This window comes from Apis cerana, linkage group LG15 (genome assembly GCF_029169275.1).
Source record: "Apis cerana isolate GH-2021 linkage group LG15, AcerK_1.0, whole genome shotgun sequence".
Classification (NCBI taxonomy): domain Eukaryota; kingdom Metazoa; phylum Arthropoda; class Insecta; order Hymenoptera; family Apidae; genus Apis; species Apis cerana.
The window spans coordinates 956,498-979,319 of record NC_083866.1 but is presented as its reverse complement, the minus strand read 5'-3'; the positions used below and the strand labels follow the sequence as shown (position 1 = coordinate 979,319).

General features: G+C 27.4%; 3 protein-coding genes across 31 annotated transcripts in view; 1 reads left to right on the top strand and 2 right to left on the bottom strand.

Moving 5' to 3' along the window:
* LOC108003732 (histone-lysine N-methyltransferase 2C) overlaps window positions 1–17,981 on the bottom strand; it is a 30,119-nt gene extending 12,138 nt beyond the window's left edge. For 2 of the 25 annotated variants that reach the window (XM_062085319.1, XM_062085320.1), the window contains exons 1-24: window positions 17,417–17,924; window positions 16,006–16,187; window positions 15,655–15,832; window positions 15,382–15,552; window positions 15,064–15,288; window positions 14,748–14,991; window positions 14,127–14,244; window positions 13,066–13,991; window positions 11,234–12,971; window positions 11,003–11,164; window positions 10,801–10,927; window positions 10,496–10,710; window positions 10,283–10,407; window positions 7,360–7,495; window positions 7,175–7,278; window positions 6,413–7,097; window positions 6,170–6,337; window positions 4,531–4,740; window positions 4,178–4,459; window positions 2,661–3,206; window positions 2,398–2,564; window positions 1,632–1,784; window positions 314–719; window positions 34–221 (exon numbers count right to left, since the gene is read on the bottom strand). In XM_062085319.1, coding sequence (XP_061941303.1) covers window positions 34–221; window positions 314–719; window positions 1,632–1,784; window positions 2,398–2,564; window positions 2,661–3,206; window positions 4,178–4,459; window positions 4,531–4,740; window positions 6,170–6,337; window positions 6,413–7,097; window positions 7,175–7,278; window positions 7,360–7,495; window positions 10,283–10,407; window positions 10,496–10,710; window positions 10,801–10,927; window positions 11,003–11,164; window positions 11,234–12,971; window positions 13,066–13,991; window positions 14,127–14,244; window positions 14,748–14,991; window positions 15,064–15,288; window positions 15,382–15,552; window positions 15,655–15,832; window positions 16,006–16,153 — 7,422 coding nt within the window. In that variant the 5' untranslated portion in view covers window positions 16,154–16,187; window positions 17,417–17,924. Of the gene's footprint in view, window positions 1–33; window positions 222–313; window positions 720–1,631; window positions 1,785–2,397; window positions 2,565–2,660; window positions 3,207–4,177; window positions 4,460–4,530; window positions 4,741–6,169; window positions 6,338–6,412; window positions 7,098–7,174; window positions 7,279–7,359; window positions 7,496–8,843; window positions 9,600–10,282; window positions 10,408–10,495; window positions 10,711–10,800; window positions 10,928–11,002; window positions 11,165–11,233; window positions 12,972–13,065; window positions 13,992–14,126; window positions 14,245–14,747; window positions 14,992–15,063; window positions 15,289–15,381; window positions 15,553–15,654; window positions 15,863–15,999; window positions 16,188–17,281 lie in introns of all 25 variants that reach the window. The other 23 variants (XM_062085294.1, XM_062085303.1, XM_062085308.1 and 20 more) reach the window with 23 other exon arrangements.
* Window positions 17,982–18,346: 365 nt separating this feature from the next.
* Window positions 18,347–22,344, bottom strand: LOC107995197 (RNA polymerase II-associated protein 3-like). The gene is made up of 10 exons (XM_062085328.1): window positions 22,224–22,344; window positions 21,319–21,514; window positions 20,879–21,152; window positions 20,484–20,694; window positions 20,164–20,325; window positions 19,971–20,098; window positions 19,652–19,755; window positions 18,832–19,589; window positions 18,607–18,777; window positions 18,347–18,539 (listed from the first exon to the last, which is right to left on the bottom strand). Exons 1-10 carry the CDS (start codon window positions 22,342–22,344, stop codon window positions 18,457–18,459), a joined length of 2,208 nt encoding a protein of 735 aa, XP_061941312.1. The 3' UTR covers window positions 18,347–18,456.
* Window positions 22,233–22,822, top strand: part of LOC107996040 (ras-related and estrogen-regulated growth inhibitor-like) — a 233,704-nt gene continuing 233,114 nt past the window's right edge. For 4 of the 5 annotated variants that reach the window (XR_009832780.1, XR_009832781.1, XR_009832779.1 and 1 more), the window contains exon 1: window positions 22,337–22,572. The gene's annotated coding sequence lies outside the window, so the exon portion shown is untranslated. Of the gene's footprint in view, window positions 22,573–22,822 lie in introns of all 5 variants that reach the window. The other variant, XM_062085332.1, reaches the window with a different exon arrangement.

Below are 22,822 nucleotides of genomic sequence, written 5' to 3'. Positions count from 1 at the left end.
AAACGCCGCAACATAAAAACATTCTATCCTTACTTTTCGTATTTTACGCAGCTTTTGTACCTCAGTTTCGTAATACTTCAACTGCTGTGTCAACACTTGATGCTGATGATTTAGCCATTGCTCGTACTGCAGTTGTATTTGACGATCCTGTTCATTCACAATATTTTCCGGAGGTGTAGGCGGAGCAGGAATCTGGGAGATATTAAATGTGGCAACCCTTGCTATAAAAAAATTTTATTTTTATTTTATATTATTAAATCATTATCACATTATGTGTATAATATATTTCACATAAAGTATTCATAATACTAACGTTCTGGTGGTGTCTGAGTTGCAATTGGTTGTCTAGGCACCTGAGCTGTTAATTTCGTCGCATCCGGTACTGCTTGCTGCCAATTGGTACCTGGAGTGGATGGTGGGCTTGATGTACAAGATGGCCTAATTACAGGAACTCCTCCAGGTACTGATGTAATTCCTTGTGGAGGAGAAGCAAGGGGTGCAGAACCCAAAACATCTGCATTAAATTGTTCAAACTCACTGTCACTTAGAAGGGATCCTCCAGGAGTTGTAGTGTCACTTTGTTGTTGTTGTTGCTGTTGCTGTTGTTGTTGTTGCTGCTGCTGCTGTTGTTGTTGCTGCTGCTGGTGCTGCTTTTCTTGTTCTCGTTTTTCTTGCTCCAATAATTCTTCCAACAATAATGGTTGTTCCTGTAAATACCACTACTGACAGCTTATCGAATCTCCAATCAATTTATGAAATATTATGGAAAAATTTATGTGTTTTAATGAAAGGATTAAAAAGTGATATATAATTATATATGTACTAAATTCCTACATCATAATATTTTATATAATTACTAATTACATATTGAAACAAGACACACTAATTATCCCAACAAATGAAAAAAATAAATACAAACATGCAAATATTTTATTCCTAGCAATTATTAACATGAATATTATTTAGATAAAATGATGTTTATATAAAATATGAACATAAATTTGTAACTATAATAAAGCAAATTAATACACAATTTTTGAAGCTTAATATTTTCTATTTAAAACATACATGCACACATAAAAATGCAACATTTTTTATTAACAATATATATTATATAATTGTATAAAAAATCTATTAAATCTACTTTTATTTTTTATTTTAAACAAAAATTATGCATTCTTTATTTTTTAAATTTATTTTATTTCTAATGTGATATAGATTTATATTATTAAATTATTTAAAAATTAAATAATAAAAATAATTATATTATAATTTTATTAAAAATAATATAGAAAGAAATATTTTTAATAAATGTAGATTATGAAAGATTAAAAAAATATATTTTTAAAATATTAATATCTACATCAAAAAATAAAATAAAAAAGAAAATAGCATTAATAATAAAAAAATTTCCATTTTAATATTATATATAACAAATTTATTTTAGATGTTACTATGATTTAATGTTTATTGTTTGAGAAATAATATTATTTTTATCAGCAACAAAATGGGAAATAAAAATGGTGCAAAAATACTAAAAATAATTTATATAATAAAATTTTTGAATTTTAATATCATTGCAGGTGATATCATGAATGCTGAATGCTGAAAAGTCCCCAAGTCTTGCTCACCTGCAGAAGCAAGGGTCTTCGGTGAGGGTGAGGTGTCATTGCGGGCGTACCAGTATGTACCACAGGGGCCATTGGTGGACCCGCCACCGGTACTGGGTGCCCTATATGGATTGGGGGCCGCGTCATACCCCGCCCACCTGGACACAGCCCCATCTAGACATGCACCAACACCAATGCATTGCAAACACCCAGGCGAAAACACCATTTTACCAGCCAATACTTTTATATACTTTTATATTAAATTACTTGCCTACATCCTACATTCATAACAAATTTGAGATTTCCTATTCTTGTTTGTTATTATATTTAATAAGACTTGATACTTTATATTATACACTTATGATAAAATTCAAGATACTATAAAATTATAAAATTAAAAGTAATTATTTGACATTAAAAATACAATATCCGCGCGACCGTATATCAATTTGTATTGAATTATAGTATATTAATAAATATATATATATATATATACACACACATAAAAAGTATATATTATATAAAAATCATAAAAATAATTGTAAGTAATAAATTAATCTAATATATACTAAACTAAGATTATGATATTTAATTTTTATTATAAAATCAAAGATTGATTTTGTAATTTGTGTTATTTGTTTTTTGAAAAGCGATCATTATTGATTGCGAGATATTTAGTATTTGTGGTTAGAAGAAAGTGTTATTAGATATAATTGCATAAAAATACTCAAGATTAAAGCGATGCAAAAACATCAGAACATCAAGAATATGTCTAACATATACAAACCTGTATAGGTCCGGGATAAGGAGGTGGTGGTCCAGGATATGGAGGCGGTGGTGGTGGTGGTGGTGGTGCAAGAGGCATTCGAGGGCCAATCATATGATTTACAGCTACCACTCTACCAGCAACATTTGGTACTGTTACTCTCATACCAAGACGTTGTTGCTGTGATACTATAATAATAGATTTAAGTTAGAAACAATATTTAAGATAAGTTATTTAGAATATTGTAGAATTATGAAATTATGAACATATTTTAATATACATACCTTGGATATGTGTTTGTGGTATTCTCTGAGGATGTCCAGGAAATGTAGATGGATAACTGACTGTAACAGTGTTAGTTGATGTAACAACGCCAACTGCTCCATCAGGCGAAAGCAAGCGAGTTCCTGGAGGCATTGGCCTACCCATTGCTGCAGCTTGCTGTACATGCTGATGCATTTGTTGTTGTACAACAACTGCTTGAGCATGTGATTGAGGCATAATCGTAGATGACTGTTGTGATGTTTGTGATGTTACAGTAATAGGTGTTACTGTTTGTGCTTGCGTTGGAGCATTAGATGTCTCTGTTGGTGTTTGTACTGTAGTTGTCGTACACGTGTCATTTATGTCAGTGTGCACCGCATTCGTTACATTTAATTCTGTCGATTTTCGCTCTTCATCCTTAACCTCCTTCTTTTGTTTTTCGTCCTTTGTCTCTACTTCAACTTGTTCTAAATCTAAATCAAGTATATTTGTTTTCTCACCACCAGTAATGTTGTCTAATTCAGGATCTGCATATTCCAAAATATTAAAATCTGCTCCCATTTCAGCTGTAACAAAATGAAGAATTAAAATTTATGTTCAATTTTGGTATATAAGGAATATTTATTGTAATTATTTTTCCGTTAATCTAATAAAGAAATATTTTAAATAAAAATTCAGTTTGCAACAAGTTACAAAAATAAAAGCTTTTTCAATTCAAATTAAAGTTATCTTAATGATTTTGAAATTACTTTGAATTTAGAAATCTGGTATAATTATGTAAAAATATTAACTTGTAAAAATGAAATTTTAAAATTATTAAATTATATTAATTTATAATTTAGATACAATATAATAATAATAATAATTATAATATACAAGAATTTGAATATAAAATTTGAATCTAGTCAATATATTCATTATTTACATTAGAATGAAAACATCAATAAATTATGTTCATATTTGATTTTATATATTAGTAAAATAATTTCCTAAGTTAATTTTCTTAATAAAATATAAAAAAAAATTGATTATGAATGTAATATTATTAGACTTTTATTTTTAGACATTAAATATCAAATAAAAAATTTTTATTGAAAAATTCATTATAAATTAAACATGAAACTATATCAAACTTTTTATATATTAATGATATTCCCAATAAAATCAATATATTAATAATAAATCAATAAATTAATAATATTCCAAATAAAATCAATTCAGATTTATGAATTAATTGTCATAGTGTATAGATCATTTCATTTATCTTATATCAAATACAATTCAAGTTAAAATGAATATCAAAAATTACATAATACTATTTAAAAAGATTAAGATGATTTTTTATTGAAAAAAAGTTTTTTAAAAATATTAATATTTATTATTGTAATTTATTTGAAATTAATTAACTTTTTTTTAATGAAATTGATTTTGAAACTTTGAAATAAATAAAAAACCTAAAAAATCGTGATTATTATTATTATAAATATTCTATATATTTAAAAATAAAACAACTTGTAAATTATTACATATTACTTACCAAGCAGTTCATCATCATCATCTCCTAAGTCTCCCAATATTGCACTTACGCCCTCGACCTCAACTATTGGTGCTCCTTCTTGCTCTAACTTTTCAAGTTCTGCAGTAACATTATCAGGAATTTCTGATGATTCAGAAGGACTAACTGTGGCTTCGTTAACCGTTGTTGGTATCAAAGGAGCTCTTATACCAACTCCTTGATTTAACATTCTAATTCCTTGATTTAAGTTATCTTGAGGTGTTCGTACTATACGTTGAGTTATATTTTGTCCTTGATTGGGATCTATAAATAAAATATTTATTAAAGTATATATAATATAGGAACAATATCATATAATTTCAAATTTCATATACCTGGAAATCTTTGTTGTTGTAAGACATCATAAGGTTCTGTAATAGAATTTCTCACAGCTGGCATACGTGTTTGTAAAGTCTGATTTCCTTGAAAATGTTGAGGTATAGTTGCAGTTACTTGTGGTCTTTGCAAAAGCATTCTAGTTCGTGGATCTATATTCTGTATTCTGGCATCTATATTTCCTGCCACAGGATGTCTTGAATTTATTCCTAAGCACATATTAAGTAAAATTAATGAAATGAAATGACAGCAAGTATTTTGTAATATTATGAACATTTTCCACTAAATTGATCACTTTTTTCATTGATGTCTTGAATTTTGTTCGAATTGAAATATAACGTAATTCATATGAAATTAAAAAGATATAAGTCATCATTTTTTTCATTTTGTATTTATTTAAAATGCGAGATTTATAGTCTATTTTTATATTAAAAATTTTATTAGATTTTTCTCAAATCATGAAAAAATCTTTTTAAATATATTTTTTCGGATTACAATATTATTTTTTTAATATTAAAAATTATAAACAAATTTTTACTTTTTAATTTTTAATTTGAAGTCGACTTTTTTAAAAAATATTTATTTCAAAATATTTAATATTCAAAAATATTTATTATTTAAAAAATATTTATTTTATACATATTTCTCAAAATGTTTTTTATAAAATAGATAAATTTCTCGTTTTGTTATATTATTTCAATTAATAAAATAATGAATTGACAGCAATAGATTTCACTTTAGGTAAATAAACCATATATAATAAATAACAATATATATATTATAAAATATATAAAAACAAATTATATATATATATGTTTTTATATATTATTAAAAATTAATTTAATTATAATCTTCTGTGAGAAGAAAATTACAATCTTCAAGAGAAGAATATGGAAATATCAAAAAGAATGTATGGATAAAATAATTTTAAATAATATAGAATTAAAAATCATATATATAAGAAAAAATTAAACTGTTTTATGTACTTTTTATGTATTCTTTAACAAAAACAATATCATTATTAAATAAATAAATTTTTCATAAAGTTTTGTGATATTGCATAAAATTATAGAATTTCTAATAAGTAATGCAAAAAAAACATAAATTGATAGTATATTTTATTTGTTCTTTCTTATTTGCATCAAAAGTAATATTTGAAAATGATATTTTTATTCATTCAAATAATTCTCTAGAAAAAATTTGATTATTTAACGATTTTTACATTATATATATATTTTTTTTCAATTTTTTAAAATCTCAAACTAAAAATTGCAAAATAAAAATTTTTAATATTAAAAAAAATAATTTTTCGATCCAAAAAAAATTTTAAAAATTTCTCCATTTCTTCTAAAATAAAAAAAAAAAAGAAAAAGATGAAAAAATCTGATAAATATTTTCAAAATAAACATTCAAATCTATGCAAAATTCAAAGACCTATAATTTTTAAACAAATATAAAACCAGTGATAACTCATATCCCTCTAATTTTATGTGAATATTATTACATTTCATATTATATCTTTATATATCATATTATATTATATCGTAATTTGAAAATCCAAAACAGCGAAGAAAAAATAATTAATTTAGATATGACATGATCCAACAATAAGAAAAAATAAAAAATATAGAATATTACCAATTTGATTTCTTATTAAAACATTTGGTTGAATAGGCATCCTAGCTCTAACAATACCAGGAGGTAAAGGATGCCTGAAAGTACCTTCACCAGTACTTGTCGCTTGTTGTGGAAGTTGTACATGACCTGTATCAAATTGTTGATTGCTTTCCGTATTATTTTGACTATCTAGAAATTGATACAAACTTACTTGAAATGTATGATTTAATAAAATAAAATGACATAATTTGCTATATAATATACCTTGATTCCATGTAGTGCTCACAGGTTCCATTTTTTTATTAAATTGTTGTCTTTGCAAAAGATCACGTAACTGTCTATTATTAATCACTTCTGATTGTTGATTGAACACTTCAGGTTGTTGTGAATCTTGTCGAGATTCTGGCCTTGGTGAGGAATAATTTGGAGCAGGAGAAGGTGTGGGAGGCTGGCTACTGTATGGATCAGGTGTACGAGATGGTGCATATACATGAGTAGAAGGACGAGTAGTAGGAGCATTAAACATAGGCCGTGGTGTACCTGGTGGTTGAGAAAAGACATCGCTTCTTGGAGAAGTGGAGTATGATGATGTACCACTAATTTGTGACCTAGGAGTTTGAGAAGCTTGAGAATAAGCTTCAGTATTATCAAAACGTTGAAAATGATCTTGAGATTGTGATGAAGCTGGAGACTGTGGAAAATCATGAGGAGACTGTGGCGCTTGCGGAGAAAACGGAGAGGGTGGTTGTGTAAAATTATTTGGCATTCCTGGTCTAACAACATTTCCAACTGGACGTGTCATTGTTGTACAAGGTTGACTGGGTAAACGTGGTATACTCTGATGAGGACTTTGAGGTGCTAAACCTCGTGTAACTTTTATGGAAGGAGCGGCAAATGTATTGCGTGATCCTGGAGATGGTGAAGCTAATGGTCCCATATGATTTCCATCCTATAAAATAAATAATATTTATAAAACTATATTTCGATCATTGCAAAACATTATAATAATATTAATTAAAATTTTACTTGTGATGTGGAAACTTGTAGTTGTGTTGTTAATCCTGTAGTATTGTCGGCATTTACTTGAGTTGTATTATCTTCACTTATTTGTCTATGAACTCTAGTAATAGCTATTAAAAAACATTCGTAGTATAAGTTCAAAATTTAAATAGCGTTATAATGTGTATATATTTTAGTTTAGAATTACATACCATGTACACGTTGTTCGTGAATAACTTGTTGTTGCATTTGTGCTTGCTGTTGACGCAATGCTTGTAATTGTTTCCATTGACGTTCTTGTTCAGCTTCTCTACTGGAACGATCTCTATTGGAAAGTCTCTCTTGTTCCTGTTAAAAACAAATTTTATTAGATCTAAAAATTAATTATAAAAGAAGATCATTATATTCTTACAATCTGTGTCAATAAAATATTTAATACGAATTATTTAATAATAATAAAATATTTTATTTCGAAATTTTTAATATTTAATTATTTAATTAAACGAAATAATTTAAGAATATAGTGATCCATTTTTTCTTAAAGCAATATAAAATATACAATAAGGCAAATTGACAATCAGCCAAGTGTACTTTAAATTCAACATTCAAATGATATTACTAAATTAATATAATTAGCAAAATCTTAATATTTATATATGCAACAGTTATAATAACCAACCACCATCTAGAATAATTATTTAATCAAAAGTTTATATATTTTTTTTACCACACAAAACACCCATAAACATTTATTTCAGATTAATTTATAATATTTCCATGCATCATTGAATAGAAAAAAATATACTTTGTCTTGTATCAAAGATACAAGATCATTTTTCTTGTGCATATTAAATCAAATAAAAAAAATTTGTTATATTTATAATAAAAATCATATACAACTGAAATCATAAATATTTTAAAATTAATTTTAAATATATTGTTAGCAATTAAAAATTTAAATTATATTATTAAATATGATTAAATAATAATAATTAAATATATATAATCATAATATATATAAAAATAATAACACTAAATCTAAAATACTGTTGTGTTTATACTACTAAAAACATAAGCATCTGAAAATGTAAAAAGCGACAAACGTTAGTAAAATTAATTATAATATCGTTGTAGGGTATAACATATTACATTCAACAAATATCTACCAATAATTTATAACACAATTTAAAAAAAGCAATATCATATGGATAGATAGGAAGTTAAATATATTTATTTTTATATGAAATATAATTATATTTATATGAAATATTTTTGGAATGAAGGAATAGGAAAAAAGAAAAATATGTGCTACCAGTTGTCTTTCACATGCCATTACAATATAATGAGCTATGCAAAATAAAATATTTATAATAGTACAATCCAACAAATTATCTAATATAAAATTTATATAATAAAAAGTGTCTGATCAATTAAACTAAATATTATTAAATAAAAATAATATATATCTTAACAACATGAGATATGATTCATTACATGAGACTATTTATCATATCAATAATGCATTAAGAACTGGAATATTCTATATTTTTGATAAAAATAACTAAAGTATCATTGAGATTAATGCATACACAACAATAATTCTATTATCTTTGTTCTAAAAACGGAAAGGACACTAAATGACGATCAGACACGTGGCACAAAGCAAGACACTAGAGGCACAGAATAGGTGGCTCACCATAGCCGGGGACTGTACAGGTACAGTGTGAATAATTGCAGTGGGTGGCGGATCGTAGTGCTCCTGGCTGAGGGAAGGAAGGGTGCGCATGATTTCAGATGGGGTGAGCACTCTAATCTGGTGGTCTACCGAGGATAATTGGCGAACAGGACCTACTCCCACCATAACGTTGGTAGTGGGGGATGCCTGAGAAATGCTCAGACTGTTAGCGATAGTACTGGTACTGATCGTAATGTGAGCAGGTGTAGGACGTTGCTGGGATGGTGACGTTTGATGCTGCCCTTCACCGGCGCCCATGTTGCAGTAAGAAGCAGTTGCTGATGTGCAAGGCGTGGCTGACGACTGAGCTACTTTAGCCTGGCTACCGGATATCTCTTGGTGCGCCAGGCTGTTAATGGAATTAATAGAATTCACAGAACTGGGCCTGGGTGAAGAAGAAGGGGTTGTGGATGTTGGAGAAGGACTCGGGGAAGTAGATGTTAGCTGCTTCGGCGGTCCCTGCACCGCACACACCTCCGCATGATGATTACTGCTAACTGTTGATACTGTCACTCCTGCTGTCGACACAGACATTCCATTCTTTTCCTGTGTCTTTTCACTGCCCACTGAGGTCAAAAGTCCAATCTGCCTTTGGTTGGAAGCCATAGCTACTACTGGAGAAACTTGAGCTGATGTCATAGTTGTGACAGGTTTGGTGATGATGGTAGGTGCACTTGTTGCAGTGACTGGGGTCGTGCTTGGTATATCCTTGGATATCTGTCGGTTCAAGGGGTGCCTCGTTCACACACTTACATTATAGTATTCATGGCTTACATATTTCGAAAATACATCATACAAAGGTAATAATATAAAATTCAATTCTTCAGAGGATTCTAAGGAAAATGAAGGACCACTATTGGGAAAAAACTAGATTTAAATCGGTATTCCTAAAATTATCAAATTAGCATCTACATTTCTAATGAAACATGATCTGACTGAAGATATGATTAAATATTGTTAGAGAAATGATGATTTATATTTAGAATGTAAGTAAAGAATATATTTCAATATAATTAAATAATGTAATAACATTCATCATGATGATTAACATAAAGATAAAGCAATTGCATATTATGTCCAATATAAAAGAATAAATATATTTCAATGTAATATAATATCAAAAAATAATTATAAGTTAACATAATTATGAATTTTTTATATTGCAGTTAATTATCTATATTTTTATATTATATTATCAAGTTTCTTCTTTAAACAGATCATGTAAATGAAATTTCAATAATTGTAAGTACAGGTATTGGACACAAAGGACAAGCTGTTAGTTTGACCTGTGTGTTAGCACAAGACATCTTTAAAGATGACAATGGATACGATTCACATAAAGATTCACGCTTTTCTAGCACTTATATTCTCTTTAAAAGTATTCTAAAAACTATTCCTACCTGCTGAGTCTTTTTCATTCGAATTGCAGCTCTATTATCTCGTGCCAGTGTTAGATATGGAGCTTTTTTATCATTGGGCAATGCACGCCATTTTTTCAATATTTGTTTACATCTTTCTGACCAAGCTTAAATAATATATATAAATACAAATTAATATAATTATTTAAGTTTATATCTAAAATATATTCAAAATAAAAAATAAAATAAATATACCTGGATATTCTGTTTTCCATTCTGGATGGTTAATATTTGCATAAAGTACAGAAGATATAGTAGCTCCTGGACCTAAAGCTTCATCAGCTTCCATTTTAAGATTACTTCTTTGGTTATATGAAATTGTAGTATTGCTTGTTGATGAAGTACCCTCATCATCAGGATTAACCCATGGACTTCGTGGTTCAGAGAAAGCAGGACTAAATTGTGGACTACTATAAAATATAGAAAAAGAAAAAAGAAAAAGAAAAAAAAATTATTTAAAATATTTTACTTTTCAATTTTATTATATATATTGAACATACTTGCTGTATTCTGAATGATATGGAGATGGTGGTGGAAAACTCATTGGAGAATTTAAATTAGATTGACCAACAGAAGGTAGTGTACCAGGTACTTGAGGTCTTGCTATAGGCATTGTTGTCTGTATACCTATTATATTTTTTATAGAAATTATGTATTTTAAATTATAACTTTTTATCAAAAATAATTATTAAATTAGTTTACCAGGATGTGGTAATGGAGATACAAGAGGTGTTGTAGAAGATGTAGGATGTGGTGGTTGAGCTTGAACAGGAAAGACTGATGATTCTTGAGATTCTTGAGATTCATCAGTTAAAACCCCTTTAAATATTTCTTCAATATCTTTACTATCCATGTTAGGTAAACCTAATAAAAATGTAACTGATAATTAATATTATTATTATTATAAATAATAAAAAATTGATAATAATCTACCTGTATCTCTGACCATTGATTCTATATTAAAATGTGGACTGAGAATATCTGTTAATTCATCTTTAGTCGTTCCTGGTGTATCATCCAATTCATCTAATGCTTCACTAGCTTTTGCTAAGTCTTCATCTGGTTCATTCATTATAGTATTAACAAGATCATTGTCAAGTAAGTCACCCGAAATAGGCAATATATCACCAAGAGCTTCAGTATCACTACCTTCATCATCTACAATTTCTTCACGTTTTATAGGTGCTTCTGGAGGTACTTTCTCTTCTTCCTTTTCTTGTTTAGCTTTAACTTGTTCCATTGCTTTTAATTCATCTTGAGATAATTGAATAGTATCTGCATTTCCAGATACATTTCGCTCACTATCTGATTCACTGCTACTTTCCAATTCCTTATCTTTGGTTGTATCCATAAGATCTTTACCAAAGAACGCCTCTTGCATGTAGAGAGGAAAACATTCGGAAAGTTTTGTCTTTGGTTTTCTTCTCTGTGGTTTTCTACGTGGTTTATCATCGCTTACAACTGTTGAATCCGATGGTTTTTCTGTATCGCCATCATCTTCTTTATCTTTGCGAGTGCCTCTTAATCTAACAATAAAACCACCGATGCCTAACTTTTGTAAGTTACGTTGTCGTTTACGTCTTAAAATTGGTATGCCATTTTCAGTTGTATAAATACTAAAACCTTCTGGTGGTGGTTGATCACCACGTGGCGTCCATACCATACCTTCTTTGAGTACTTCTGTTGGTTCATCTTTAACATCTGCTAAATCTATTTTTCCTCCGTTTTCTTCTAAAGAATTATCTAAACTCCCACCAGCAACTACAGATTCTATAGTTGCCATTATATCTGCTTCTTTATCAATTAAAGGATGTATTTTTCTTCTTTTCTTTCTTGTTTGTTGATGTTCTGAAGTCAATGATTTTATGTGATTCATACCAGCTTCAGATAAATAAACGCCATCAATTAAATATTGTTGAGGAGAAGGTTTATAAAGTTCAGGACTGCGTGATGTCGGTGGTGGAGAGCGGGGATATTTGTTTGGTTGAGGTTTTGGTTGACTACATAAAAGATGGGGTGGTGGAATATCTCTTGGACGACAAAGTATACAAATATAGCCTTCTTCTGCACATTTTTCAGCTTCTGCTTCACTTTTAATCGAATCACATGCACAATGCAACCATCTTTCACATTGAATGCATTGTATTATTAAATCACCTTCATTATATGCTTCTTGACAAGATATGCAGGCAGTGTGAGATGCACAAGGACCACACTGTGTATAATTTTTTTGCCAACTACTATTAAATCCTGGATCATTTGAACCACATGTTTGACAATGGGCACACCATTTACACTTCCATGTTCCATGTGGTACATAATCTAATGGTGGATCCATGCAATAAATATGATAACTGATATCACAATCATCACATAAAATCAAACGACCTTCGTCATTTCTTTCACCACAACCTTCACATACTGTACAATCAAGGCACCGCCAACCTTTTTGTAATATTACTTTAGTAACTTTGACATTAGCGCAATAAGGATGATAACATTGACCACATTGTGCACAAGCAATTAAACATCCTTCTTGGTCAGTGCCAATTGCACCACACATTACGCAAATATCTTGAGTCAATACAAATTTATCTTTTGCAGAACATAATACAAGTCTATTTTCAATACCTGGTTCATCTTCTTTTGAAAATGAGTCTGACATTGGTCTCTGTAATAATTGATATATACAATTAAAACATATTTATTTTTGTAAAAGAAAAGACATTAAGATATTAACAACTAATATAAATAATAAATTTTACCTGTAGTCCTACACCAGGTACACCAAAAATACCTCTCATTTTTGCTTTGGGTCCCCTTTTTCTTCCAAACTCTGTCATTTTTTGTCGTTTTTGATATCCAAGTTTACCAATTCCTTTTGGTCGGCCAATGATTCCACCTCCAAGTCCTAGTCGCTTCTTTGCAATTTTAGATGCACAAAATGGCTTTCCTTTTCCAAGACCTATAGAATACAGTGCTTCCTCTGATCCTCCTTGATAATCAAATTCTGATGAATCTCCATCACCGTACAGACTTTCTTGTGATGCACTTAAACTCAAATCTCCACCATAATCGTCAATATTATCTTTTCTTTTTACAAGTGCCATATTTTTGCAATGTAGACAAACATATTCATAATCAGGTTTAACTTCTTTACGATGTTGATAAGTTAATGGATCAGCCTCAGGATCACAGGTACCATGAACAAATTTTTTACATGCACTACATTGAACCATTTCTCTATACGCGGCAGCTCGATATGCCTTTCTACAAAGAGGACACGAAAAACCTTTGTTCCTTTGTTGGTAACACGAATCACATACAGTGTAATGGGAATGCCACCGTGATGAAAGACCAGCGCCTGGTGTACGCGAACCACAGTCTGTGCATACACGGCAGCACTTACACTTCCAACCATATTTAGGTATAGATGTAACAATTGGTCGTAAACAACTAGGATGATACGCTTTTTCACAACGTTCACATAACATTACTTTTGAAACATCTTCTGGTTGACGGCACACTTGACATACTCTGCAAGATGCACACTGCCAGCCAGCTCGTACACCAGGTAATAATGCTAAACCAACACAACTACCATGGTAATGTTGGCCGCAAATGGAACACATTACTAAGTTGGAAACATCTCCCATTCCACAGCACTGCATACATGTAACATCACCGTTCACTAAAATAAAAGAGAATATATAAATATGTACATTTAATGTACATAAGTATTCTACACAAATAGTATACATATCATAACATACACAAATATTATATATAAATTTTTTAACTAAATAAACGATTACATAGCACTTACATAGAAGTGGAACCTGTCCCAAATGTTGACTACAAAAGAGAGATAAACTTTTTGTATCTTGGAAACAACTTGAAGCTGCAGCACATGGTAAATGAAAATAACGATTGCACGATGCCACCTATTAAAAAGTAAAATATATATATTGTATTTTTTATTATAATTGATTGTATTCTGTACTATGTATTAAAACAGATCAAATAAACAAAAAATTTAGCATATAAATCAAATGCTGAAACTTTAACTATTGGTTAGAGAATCAATCAATTGTTGACCAAATTTGTATTGAGCAAATTATGATATTATCAATTGAGTATTTTTTATAAACTATTAATAAATTTTTATCTCATTTTTATTGATTTTATTTTTCTTTATTTCTTTTTAATTTAAAAAATCTAATCTATTTTAATAATAAATTAATATTTCGAAAAATATTATTACAAAATATTAAAATATATTAAAATATTATTATAAAAATATATATTTTAAAATCGTTTTTATTATTTGTTACCTAAATTATATTTTTTTATAGTTCTTGTATTAACTCTTTATACAAAATATATACAAAACAATTATACAGAATATATAAAAAAGATTTAAAAAAAGAGAGCAAAAAATACTGACTTTGCAAGGAATTCCAGCTCCATAATGAGAACAAAAAGCGCAACGTCTCGATGAAGCTTGAACTATCGCTGGACTTAACAATTCCGTTGTTAATTCTTGAGTATTGCTTGACCATACTGCACAAGATTGGTGAACATAATAGTGCCCAGTTGATTCAAATAATGTTCCTATTTCTGGTTCTTCCGAATATCCTACTATAGTTAATTCTTCCACTGGTTCCGAAAAATTTGTTAGACTAGTATTTCTATAAATAATAATTTGATTATAGTTAATATTAAAATAATTACATATATGAAAATTTATTGTATCTAAATACCTGCACTTAGCTAGACTTTTTTGTCTACGACAAGTGACAGCACCAGGACCTGCTGCACGTGGACTTTTGTCTCCAGTAGATATATCAATAAGATGATCAGTTATTTCGTCGCGATTAGTTGATTTTTCAGGAGTGAAACCTTCAGGGCAAGTAAATCTTAATAATTCACCCTGACCTAATTGACTTCTTTCACCCAAATTACATAAAGCACATACTTTTCCTGGCCTAAAAAAATGATATTTTCTTAATAAATATTTTCTTTGTTACTTATAATGTAATTAATATAAAAATATAAAGAAAAATATTTAGTATTCTTACCATTGTTCTAGAAAATATGGTGGTTCTTCTGGTGCTGGCATACATCTTTCAGTGTTAGATGTCTCTCCATCAGGAGTATCTTCACCAAGACGAAGAGGACTTGGGGATTCTGAATGTGTATCATCATCTTTACTTTTAGTACGGCGTGGTACACCTCTTGCATATCCAAGACTAAAAAATGAAAAGAAAAATTAAATATAATTGCATATTACATATAAATTAATTTAATATAAAATATTATATTTCTGCATTTCATTTTTACAAAATACTAACCCTTTACCCCTAGTGGTCCCTCTTCCAAAAGGTCTACGAGTACCTCCACCACGTGTAATACCAAGTGGACGTTCTTTTCTAGGTCTACCTGGACCTCGCCTAATATTTAAAGGTTTACCTCCAGGAAGTGGAAATTTCTGGTACCGTAAAGGATCATGAAAAGCTTCATCTGGGGTTACTGCAAGAGAAACAAACTTTTGTGCTTCCTCTGAAATGATATATAATTTTTATAATAACATTTTATATTAAAAATATTAAAAATGCAATATAAATTATTCATATCATAAATTTATTAATATATATATATATATATACATATACATATATATTAATATATATACTCACTATTACCAGGAGTTGTTGGTACAGGACCAAGCAATTGATCTGAATTGGCTGGTGATACAGGAATTCCTGTTGTTTCTTCATCTTCATCCTCACCATCAGAGGCTTCATCTAGTTCCATTTCTTCCTCACCCTCAAGACGCTCTTCATCATCCATGGCACCTCTACTAAACCTCTGTTGCTATGTAGTCCTATGTAAATAAAAAAATTTGTATTATAAATGTGAATTTAAAAATCAATTTTTTGTAAATTTATGTTTATATTAAAAAATTGAAAAATTATAATGAAATTTTTAAATATATCTCTTAAATTTAATATATTTTTTTTCCTAAATTTTTTTGATATATTAAACTTATTGAACCTATTAAAATATATATGCTAAAACAATTAATAAAATATTTTATATTTAATATTCTTTGCATTATTCATAATTTTATAAGTTATTAACTATAATAAATTATTGTAAAATTATCATAAATTATATTTTTCAATTACATATATTAATTATATTTAATTATAAGTTTTCTTAATTTATAATTTTTCATCTAAAAACATTATAATTTTTATAAAATAAATTATATTATTTATTTTTACTTAATGACATTTAAAAGATAAAAATATAATATATATGAATTATATGTACATAAAAAAATTAATGACAGTTATAACAGAATTCATTATAAAAAAAAATACAAACAAATTTTATAACATATATAATATTATATGTATTAATTTCAATCTTGACTTTAATCTCAATTTCATATTTTTATATTTTTTTAAATAAAAAAACATATTTTTCTCTTTTTCTTTTTTTTAAACACAAATGTTTTAAAGTAATTTATACATAAAATATATAGTTCTATAATTAAAAACTTATTTAAACTTATTAAAATTTTTTTAAAAATAAATATTTTTTTGAACAAAAAACAAACTTTTAAAATATATTAATACATAATCCTAAATAAAAATTCTTCTTTAAAATAATAAATTTTCAATTAATAATTATTCATATATTAAATTATTCTTAAAATGTTCTTATTATAAAGATCTATTTTTAAATAAAAGAATGTCATATTTTACATAAATATATCTTAAATATACATAATCACAATATATATAATCACAATATTTATAAAATTTTATTTTATATTTATTCTTTCATTTATTTTTCATCTTTTAAAATCTTAAAATAATATTTATAATTCATAATTTTTTAAATTTATTTAAATTGTTACTAATAATTCATGTATAAGCGATGTACAAAACACATCAATCATTTTCTTACGTGTCAATGCTTATTCCTTAGTCTTATCATAAATTCCTATACTAATATTATTTTTCATAGGAAAAATTTGATTTCACTTAAAAATTACTTTCACTGTTAATAAAAGACACAACCTCATTTTTGGTACGAACTCACATAGTTTTTAATCTCTTTATAGTATAGTCCTCAGTCAGCTACAGCAGGATGGCGTGCCGCTCGACAATCGGCGGTCATTCCACAGTGGGGAAAACCGAGGCACTATAATCACCGAAAAACGCCACTTTTCATCACCAAAATTCACAAACTGTATTTGTCACTATGAACCGTATCATCACATACGAAACATTGTTTTGTGATTAAATTCTCGCGTGCACAATTAATTTAGATTAAGTAAGGCAAAGAACAATTTTGTTGGCACGGCCTTTACGGCGACAGTACGCCATTGCTATGTCAGAGTTTGCAGGCTATAAACATACCCGGGCCGCTCGTAATCACGCCGGATCACGTACCTTCCAGTTACTGTTGTCTCCGTAGCAGTTTCATGGCGGCTTTGCACGCGGAATTATCGGGATCCTCGTTGAAATTCGCAGGACTCATCCAAGTAAACATCTTGTAGTAACAGAAAAAAATGTCATAAGCTGCATGAACGGAAGAGTACGCAACTGACGAAGCGCTAAAGTCACGGAGTCCGGATGTCGGGACAAAGCCAGAGTGCGCACTCGCTTAGAACTGTACATGTGCTGCCATCATTGAATGATAGATGAAAATGCAAAGAAAATATTGAAGTAGAGAATCGGCGAAAAAATTCACTACTAAAATTTATCAGATATAATACTATAATATATTAATAATTGCATGCGGTTTTAATTTTATGAAAAATATGGTAAAAAATAAGTTTTATTCTACAGAAATCTTTAGAATTTTTTATTTTCACGATTTAATTAGTGATTTTTCTAAAAAAATATTATATATTTTTATACTTTCGTAAAATACTTTATAAATATTTTTATATTTAAATAATGTTTTATTCAAATAAAAATAATTTGCATTAACTATATATATACTTATTAATTAAAAAAAACAATATCATTATAATTTCTATGTATTATTACTAGAAGATATAAAGTTGGTACTTGAAATGTCACTACAAAATTCGAAACATTTTAAAATGTGTACATGTATAATATTCTTCTTATTCAATTTATGCAATAAATTTGTCGCAATGATGAAACTTCTGATGTTCCATGTTCTTCTAAGAAATTGAATATGTTTTTTACAACTATAAAGCAAAAGTATTGTAATAATTATATAGATATCATTTAATATAATTTTCATTGCGAATATACCTTGTTTATCTTCGCTACTCATAAACATATTGATAATTGAAAAACGCTTCATCTGACTGATTGATTTTAAACAATTATTCAAAAGTTCTATATTGTCAGATGTACAAAAATACTGTTCTAAACAATGCAATATGGTACTGAACTTGTTTCCATCTAATTCATTTCCTAAAACTAAAATATTTTTATACAATAAATTTTATACAGTTGCTACATTAAAATACAAACCTAAATTTAAATCTACTGATCTTAATAATTGAGCATATACTTCTAGATCAAAATCATTTTTCGATGAATTATTTGTAACCTTTGTAATAGGTTTCTCTTCTTTACTAGTTTTATTTTTATATTTATCTGCCATTTCTATTTTTCTAGGCTTCTCATTTAAATAATATTTTTCGCAATTTTTAGTTAGATTTTTAAGTTTTATTTGTTTATCGGATGTTTTATTTTTGTTCTTAATTTTTGTATTGGATATATTTTTATTCGTTGTTTCCTTCGATTTGATTTCAACATTTATATAATTCTTGTTACTAGATTCATTAGGCAATTCTTCAATAATAACTGAATTAGTTCCTATGGGAGATTTTGTACGAGAAAAAATTGATTTATGTTTTGCTGTTAAGGGATCAGGATCATTTTTTTCTTGGTATAATTTAGACACATTTGAAGAATAATTGTTAGAAGAAGAAACTGGACTTTTGAACAGTTCAGTGCTCACATTAATTACTTTTTGAATATTTTCAGATTTCTTTGAAATAGTATTTTTAATTATTGTTGTTCCTCTATTATTGTTTTCAAGACAATATTCAGCCTTAATATGTGGACTTGGATTTAAATTTCGTGATGGACCTGGTGCTTTATCGCAATAGCATATACTATTCGTGTTAAATTGTGAAACATAATTCTTTTTTTCTTCAAGTTCATTTAACTTCGATATTAATTTTTTATTTGTATCTTCAGTTTGTTCTTCTGTGATAGTCATTCTGAAAATGCAAAATTTATTTAAACAATTTAAATATACTAAATAATTATCTTTTTATTGTACCTTATTTTTCTAGATTCACAAGGTTTTCTTAATTTCTTTACACCTGCAATCGCTACAGCATTAGTAGGTTCTAATATCAAAGCAGCTTCACAATCTGCCAATGCCTAATAATTATATGTGTATAATTATATATATAGTATAATTAATAAAAAAATATAATTATATAATATAATATATATATATATATATATATATAATACATATATATATATAATATATATATATATATAATATATATATATATATAATTACATCATTATTTTTCAAATTCATGCAATCAAAGAAAAAAGTTTATTTGAAAAAATTTTTATTTGAATACCTGAGATGATTCTCCAAGATGATCTAAACATAAAGCTCGACGAAGAAGAGCTTTAATATTCATACATTCTACATTGAGTACTATATTACAGTCTTTAAGAGCATCTTGATAGCGTTGAAGTTTAATATCTGAAAAAATATAATTTAATCTGTAGATTTTTTTTAATAACATAAGTAAAATTAATTTTATTTACACGTCATTGCTCGGTTATTATGTGTAATTATATTCGAATTCATTTTTATGCTAATATTATAATGTTCCAAAGCTTCCTCGTAATCTCCAGCTCTATAAGCTTCGTTTCCTTTTTCTCTTTCTTGATCTGCCATCACATCTAATTCTGTTCCTGTTAGTGCCGCTAATACAAAATTATTTTCTTTTAGATATATTATTTATATATATTTTAAATAATTAGAAGCTTATTAAAATAATTATTACAATTTTTTTTGTTTTTTATTTTATTACTCTTTTAAATTTAAAGATACTACTATTTTAAATTTAAAGATTGCAACATACATGTATTGATAATCGCATGTTTTTCCAGCTTCTTTTTTTCTATAATTTCTTTTTGTTTCTGTTGTAATTTCTTTGTTTCAAGTTTTTGCTGATCTTCTCGTATATCTATTTTATTTAATTCAACATCAACATCATATTTATCCCAAGCAGAATAATCACAAGAAGCAATTCGTTTATTTTTAGTATTTTTTAAGTTTGTTGCAAAATTTTTCTAATTAAATTAAACAAAAACATAAATATTTTTAAATAATGATATATTATAGTTAATATGAAATTATTTATATAATTAAATAATATACGTAAAATATATAATATAATTTATATAAATAATATATGTAAAATTATTATTTATATATAATATAATATATATAAATAATATATGTAAAATTAAATACTTTTAGAGATTCTCCTTTAAATTCTCGGATGTTTGGTGAAGGTAAAGGATTTAATAAAGTTGTTTTCCCTTCTTCTAAATCTTTTTCTCGAATCTGCATTTCAGACATCCAATCATTAATATCTTTATCAATTTCTTTACATTCATTTGGTTCTAACATATCACGTTTAAGAATGGGTTCGGATTTTCTTAAAATTATACTCGTTGGCTTAATAACATTTAAACATTTTTCTGCATGTTTTGTTAAATCTGGATAAAATCCTTCTTCACCAGAACTGCGAACAAAATGTATCAATGTATAAAAATTTAAAATAATATTATAATAAAATATAAACTATTAAATATTAAAATATATAAGAAATATTAAAAAAATATTCAAAATAAATATATATTCAAAAATTTATTAGAATTTAATTTTTAAAAATCTCAATTTCTACTTACCGCAATATAGTTACTATACGCTCCAATTTTTTTGCATTTGTACATTCAGAAATATATTCATATGAAAGATGCTCGACCGGTATATCATATCTTTCGAGCAATGATTTTTGTCCACATTTTGTATTATGAATAATATTTGTATCTGTTTCGACCATGATATCAAATAAAATATTTATTCTTTGGAAAGAATATTTTTCTGTTACAATAAAAAAGAGAATATGTTTCTGTTACAATCTTCTGTTTAATTAGTTGCTATGGATACACGCATACCAAATTATCAGCTTTATCCACAATATCCTTGTATCAAACTCAATCGATAACATAGGGAGTATTTATGATGCATTTTCAACGAAAGATCAATAACAAATGCATATGTATATTCGATCATATTTTCGAGATCTAATTTAGTTTAAAATTTATATAATTGATTTAAAAAGTAATTTATTCTATATTATTTAATATTAAAATGTTTATTCACATAAATATATTTATTTAAGCCAAGCAATATATAAAAAAATTTAATAGTTAACTATATAGATTAAAGAGATATTTTCAATTAATGGCAAATTTAATATAGATTTATATAAATATTTATATTTTTATATAGAAATATTAATATTATTAATCATTATTAATTATATATTATTAATTATAAATAAATATAGAAAACATATTTTATATATATATATACATATATAAATTATATATATATATATATATATATATATACATATATATGCTCTATTTTAAATCGCTTTTAATAAAAAATGTTCTTCAAATTAATAATGTCAATATAATAATTCGAAGCAATAGATTTTATCTTATAAAAGTAAGCGCTTGCGTAGTTACTTGCATTAATGGACATGCGCTTGCATACTAGTGCTCGTGTGTCGGTCTACGCTTACCTGTTAACACAGCAGTCACCTTGTATTGTGAAGCAGTACGCCATGCCGTGATCGAGACGTGCTCGAGTGGGTATGCTGGAGAGTGCATATTAGACAGTGCGAAGCGCTCAGACTCGAGCATTCGCCGGCGAACGCTCGGTGAGTTCGGTATAGAGATGTTTTTTGTGTCGTACATTTGCTCGTTTTCGTTTGTATATTTTCATCAGTGATGTTTGTTTCGTCTTTTCACATATCATTAACATTATTGTAAACAGTATCAAATTTATGCGAACAATAATTAATTAAATAACTGGCAACAAATTCAGGAAATTTTTCATCGAGTGAATTTATTATCACAAGTGGAATACAGGTATTTATTTATGCGAATTTTTCTACGTTTCATATTTTTTTATGTCGAATCAATTGGTATCATCGAAAGGAGACAATCAACTTTCTTGAATAAATATAAATGACATCTGTTCATTGTTTAATATTTACGTGATCGACTTTCTAAAGATCGTGTTCATTTATGAGAATTTTATTTATTTTGTTATACTTAAATAATATTCAAAATAGTATTCGTTTATATATTGAATTTAATCTCTTCTCGCTTGGTTGGT

Excerpts from the sequence above, each read along its gene's own strand:
- LOC107995197 (XM_062085328.1), bottom strand. The coding sequence starts at position 22,344 with ATGCTCGAGTCTGAGCGCTTCGCACTGTCTAATATGCACTCTCCAGCA. Across the intron at positions 20,695-20,878 it reads TTAAAGGAGAATCTCTAAAA|AAAAATTTTGCAACAAACTT; the intron begins GTATTTAATTTT and ends TAATTTAATTAG. Across the intron at positions 18,540-18,606 it reads GAGTAGCGAAGATAAACAAG|TTGTAAAAAACATATTCAAT; the intron begins GTATATTCGCAA and ends TTTGCTTTATAG.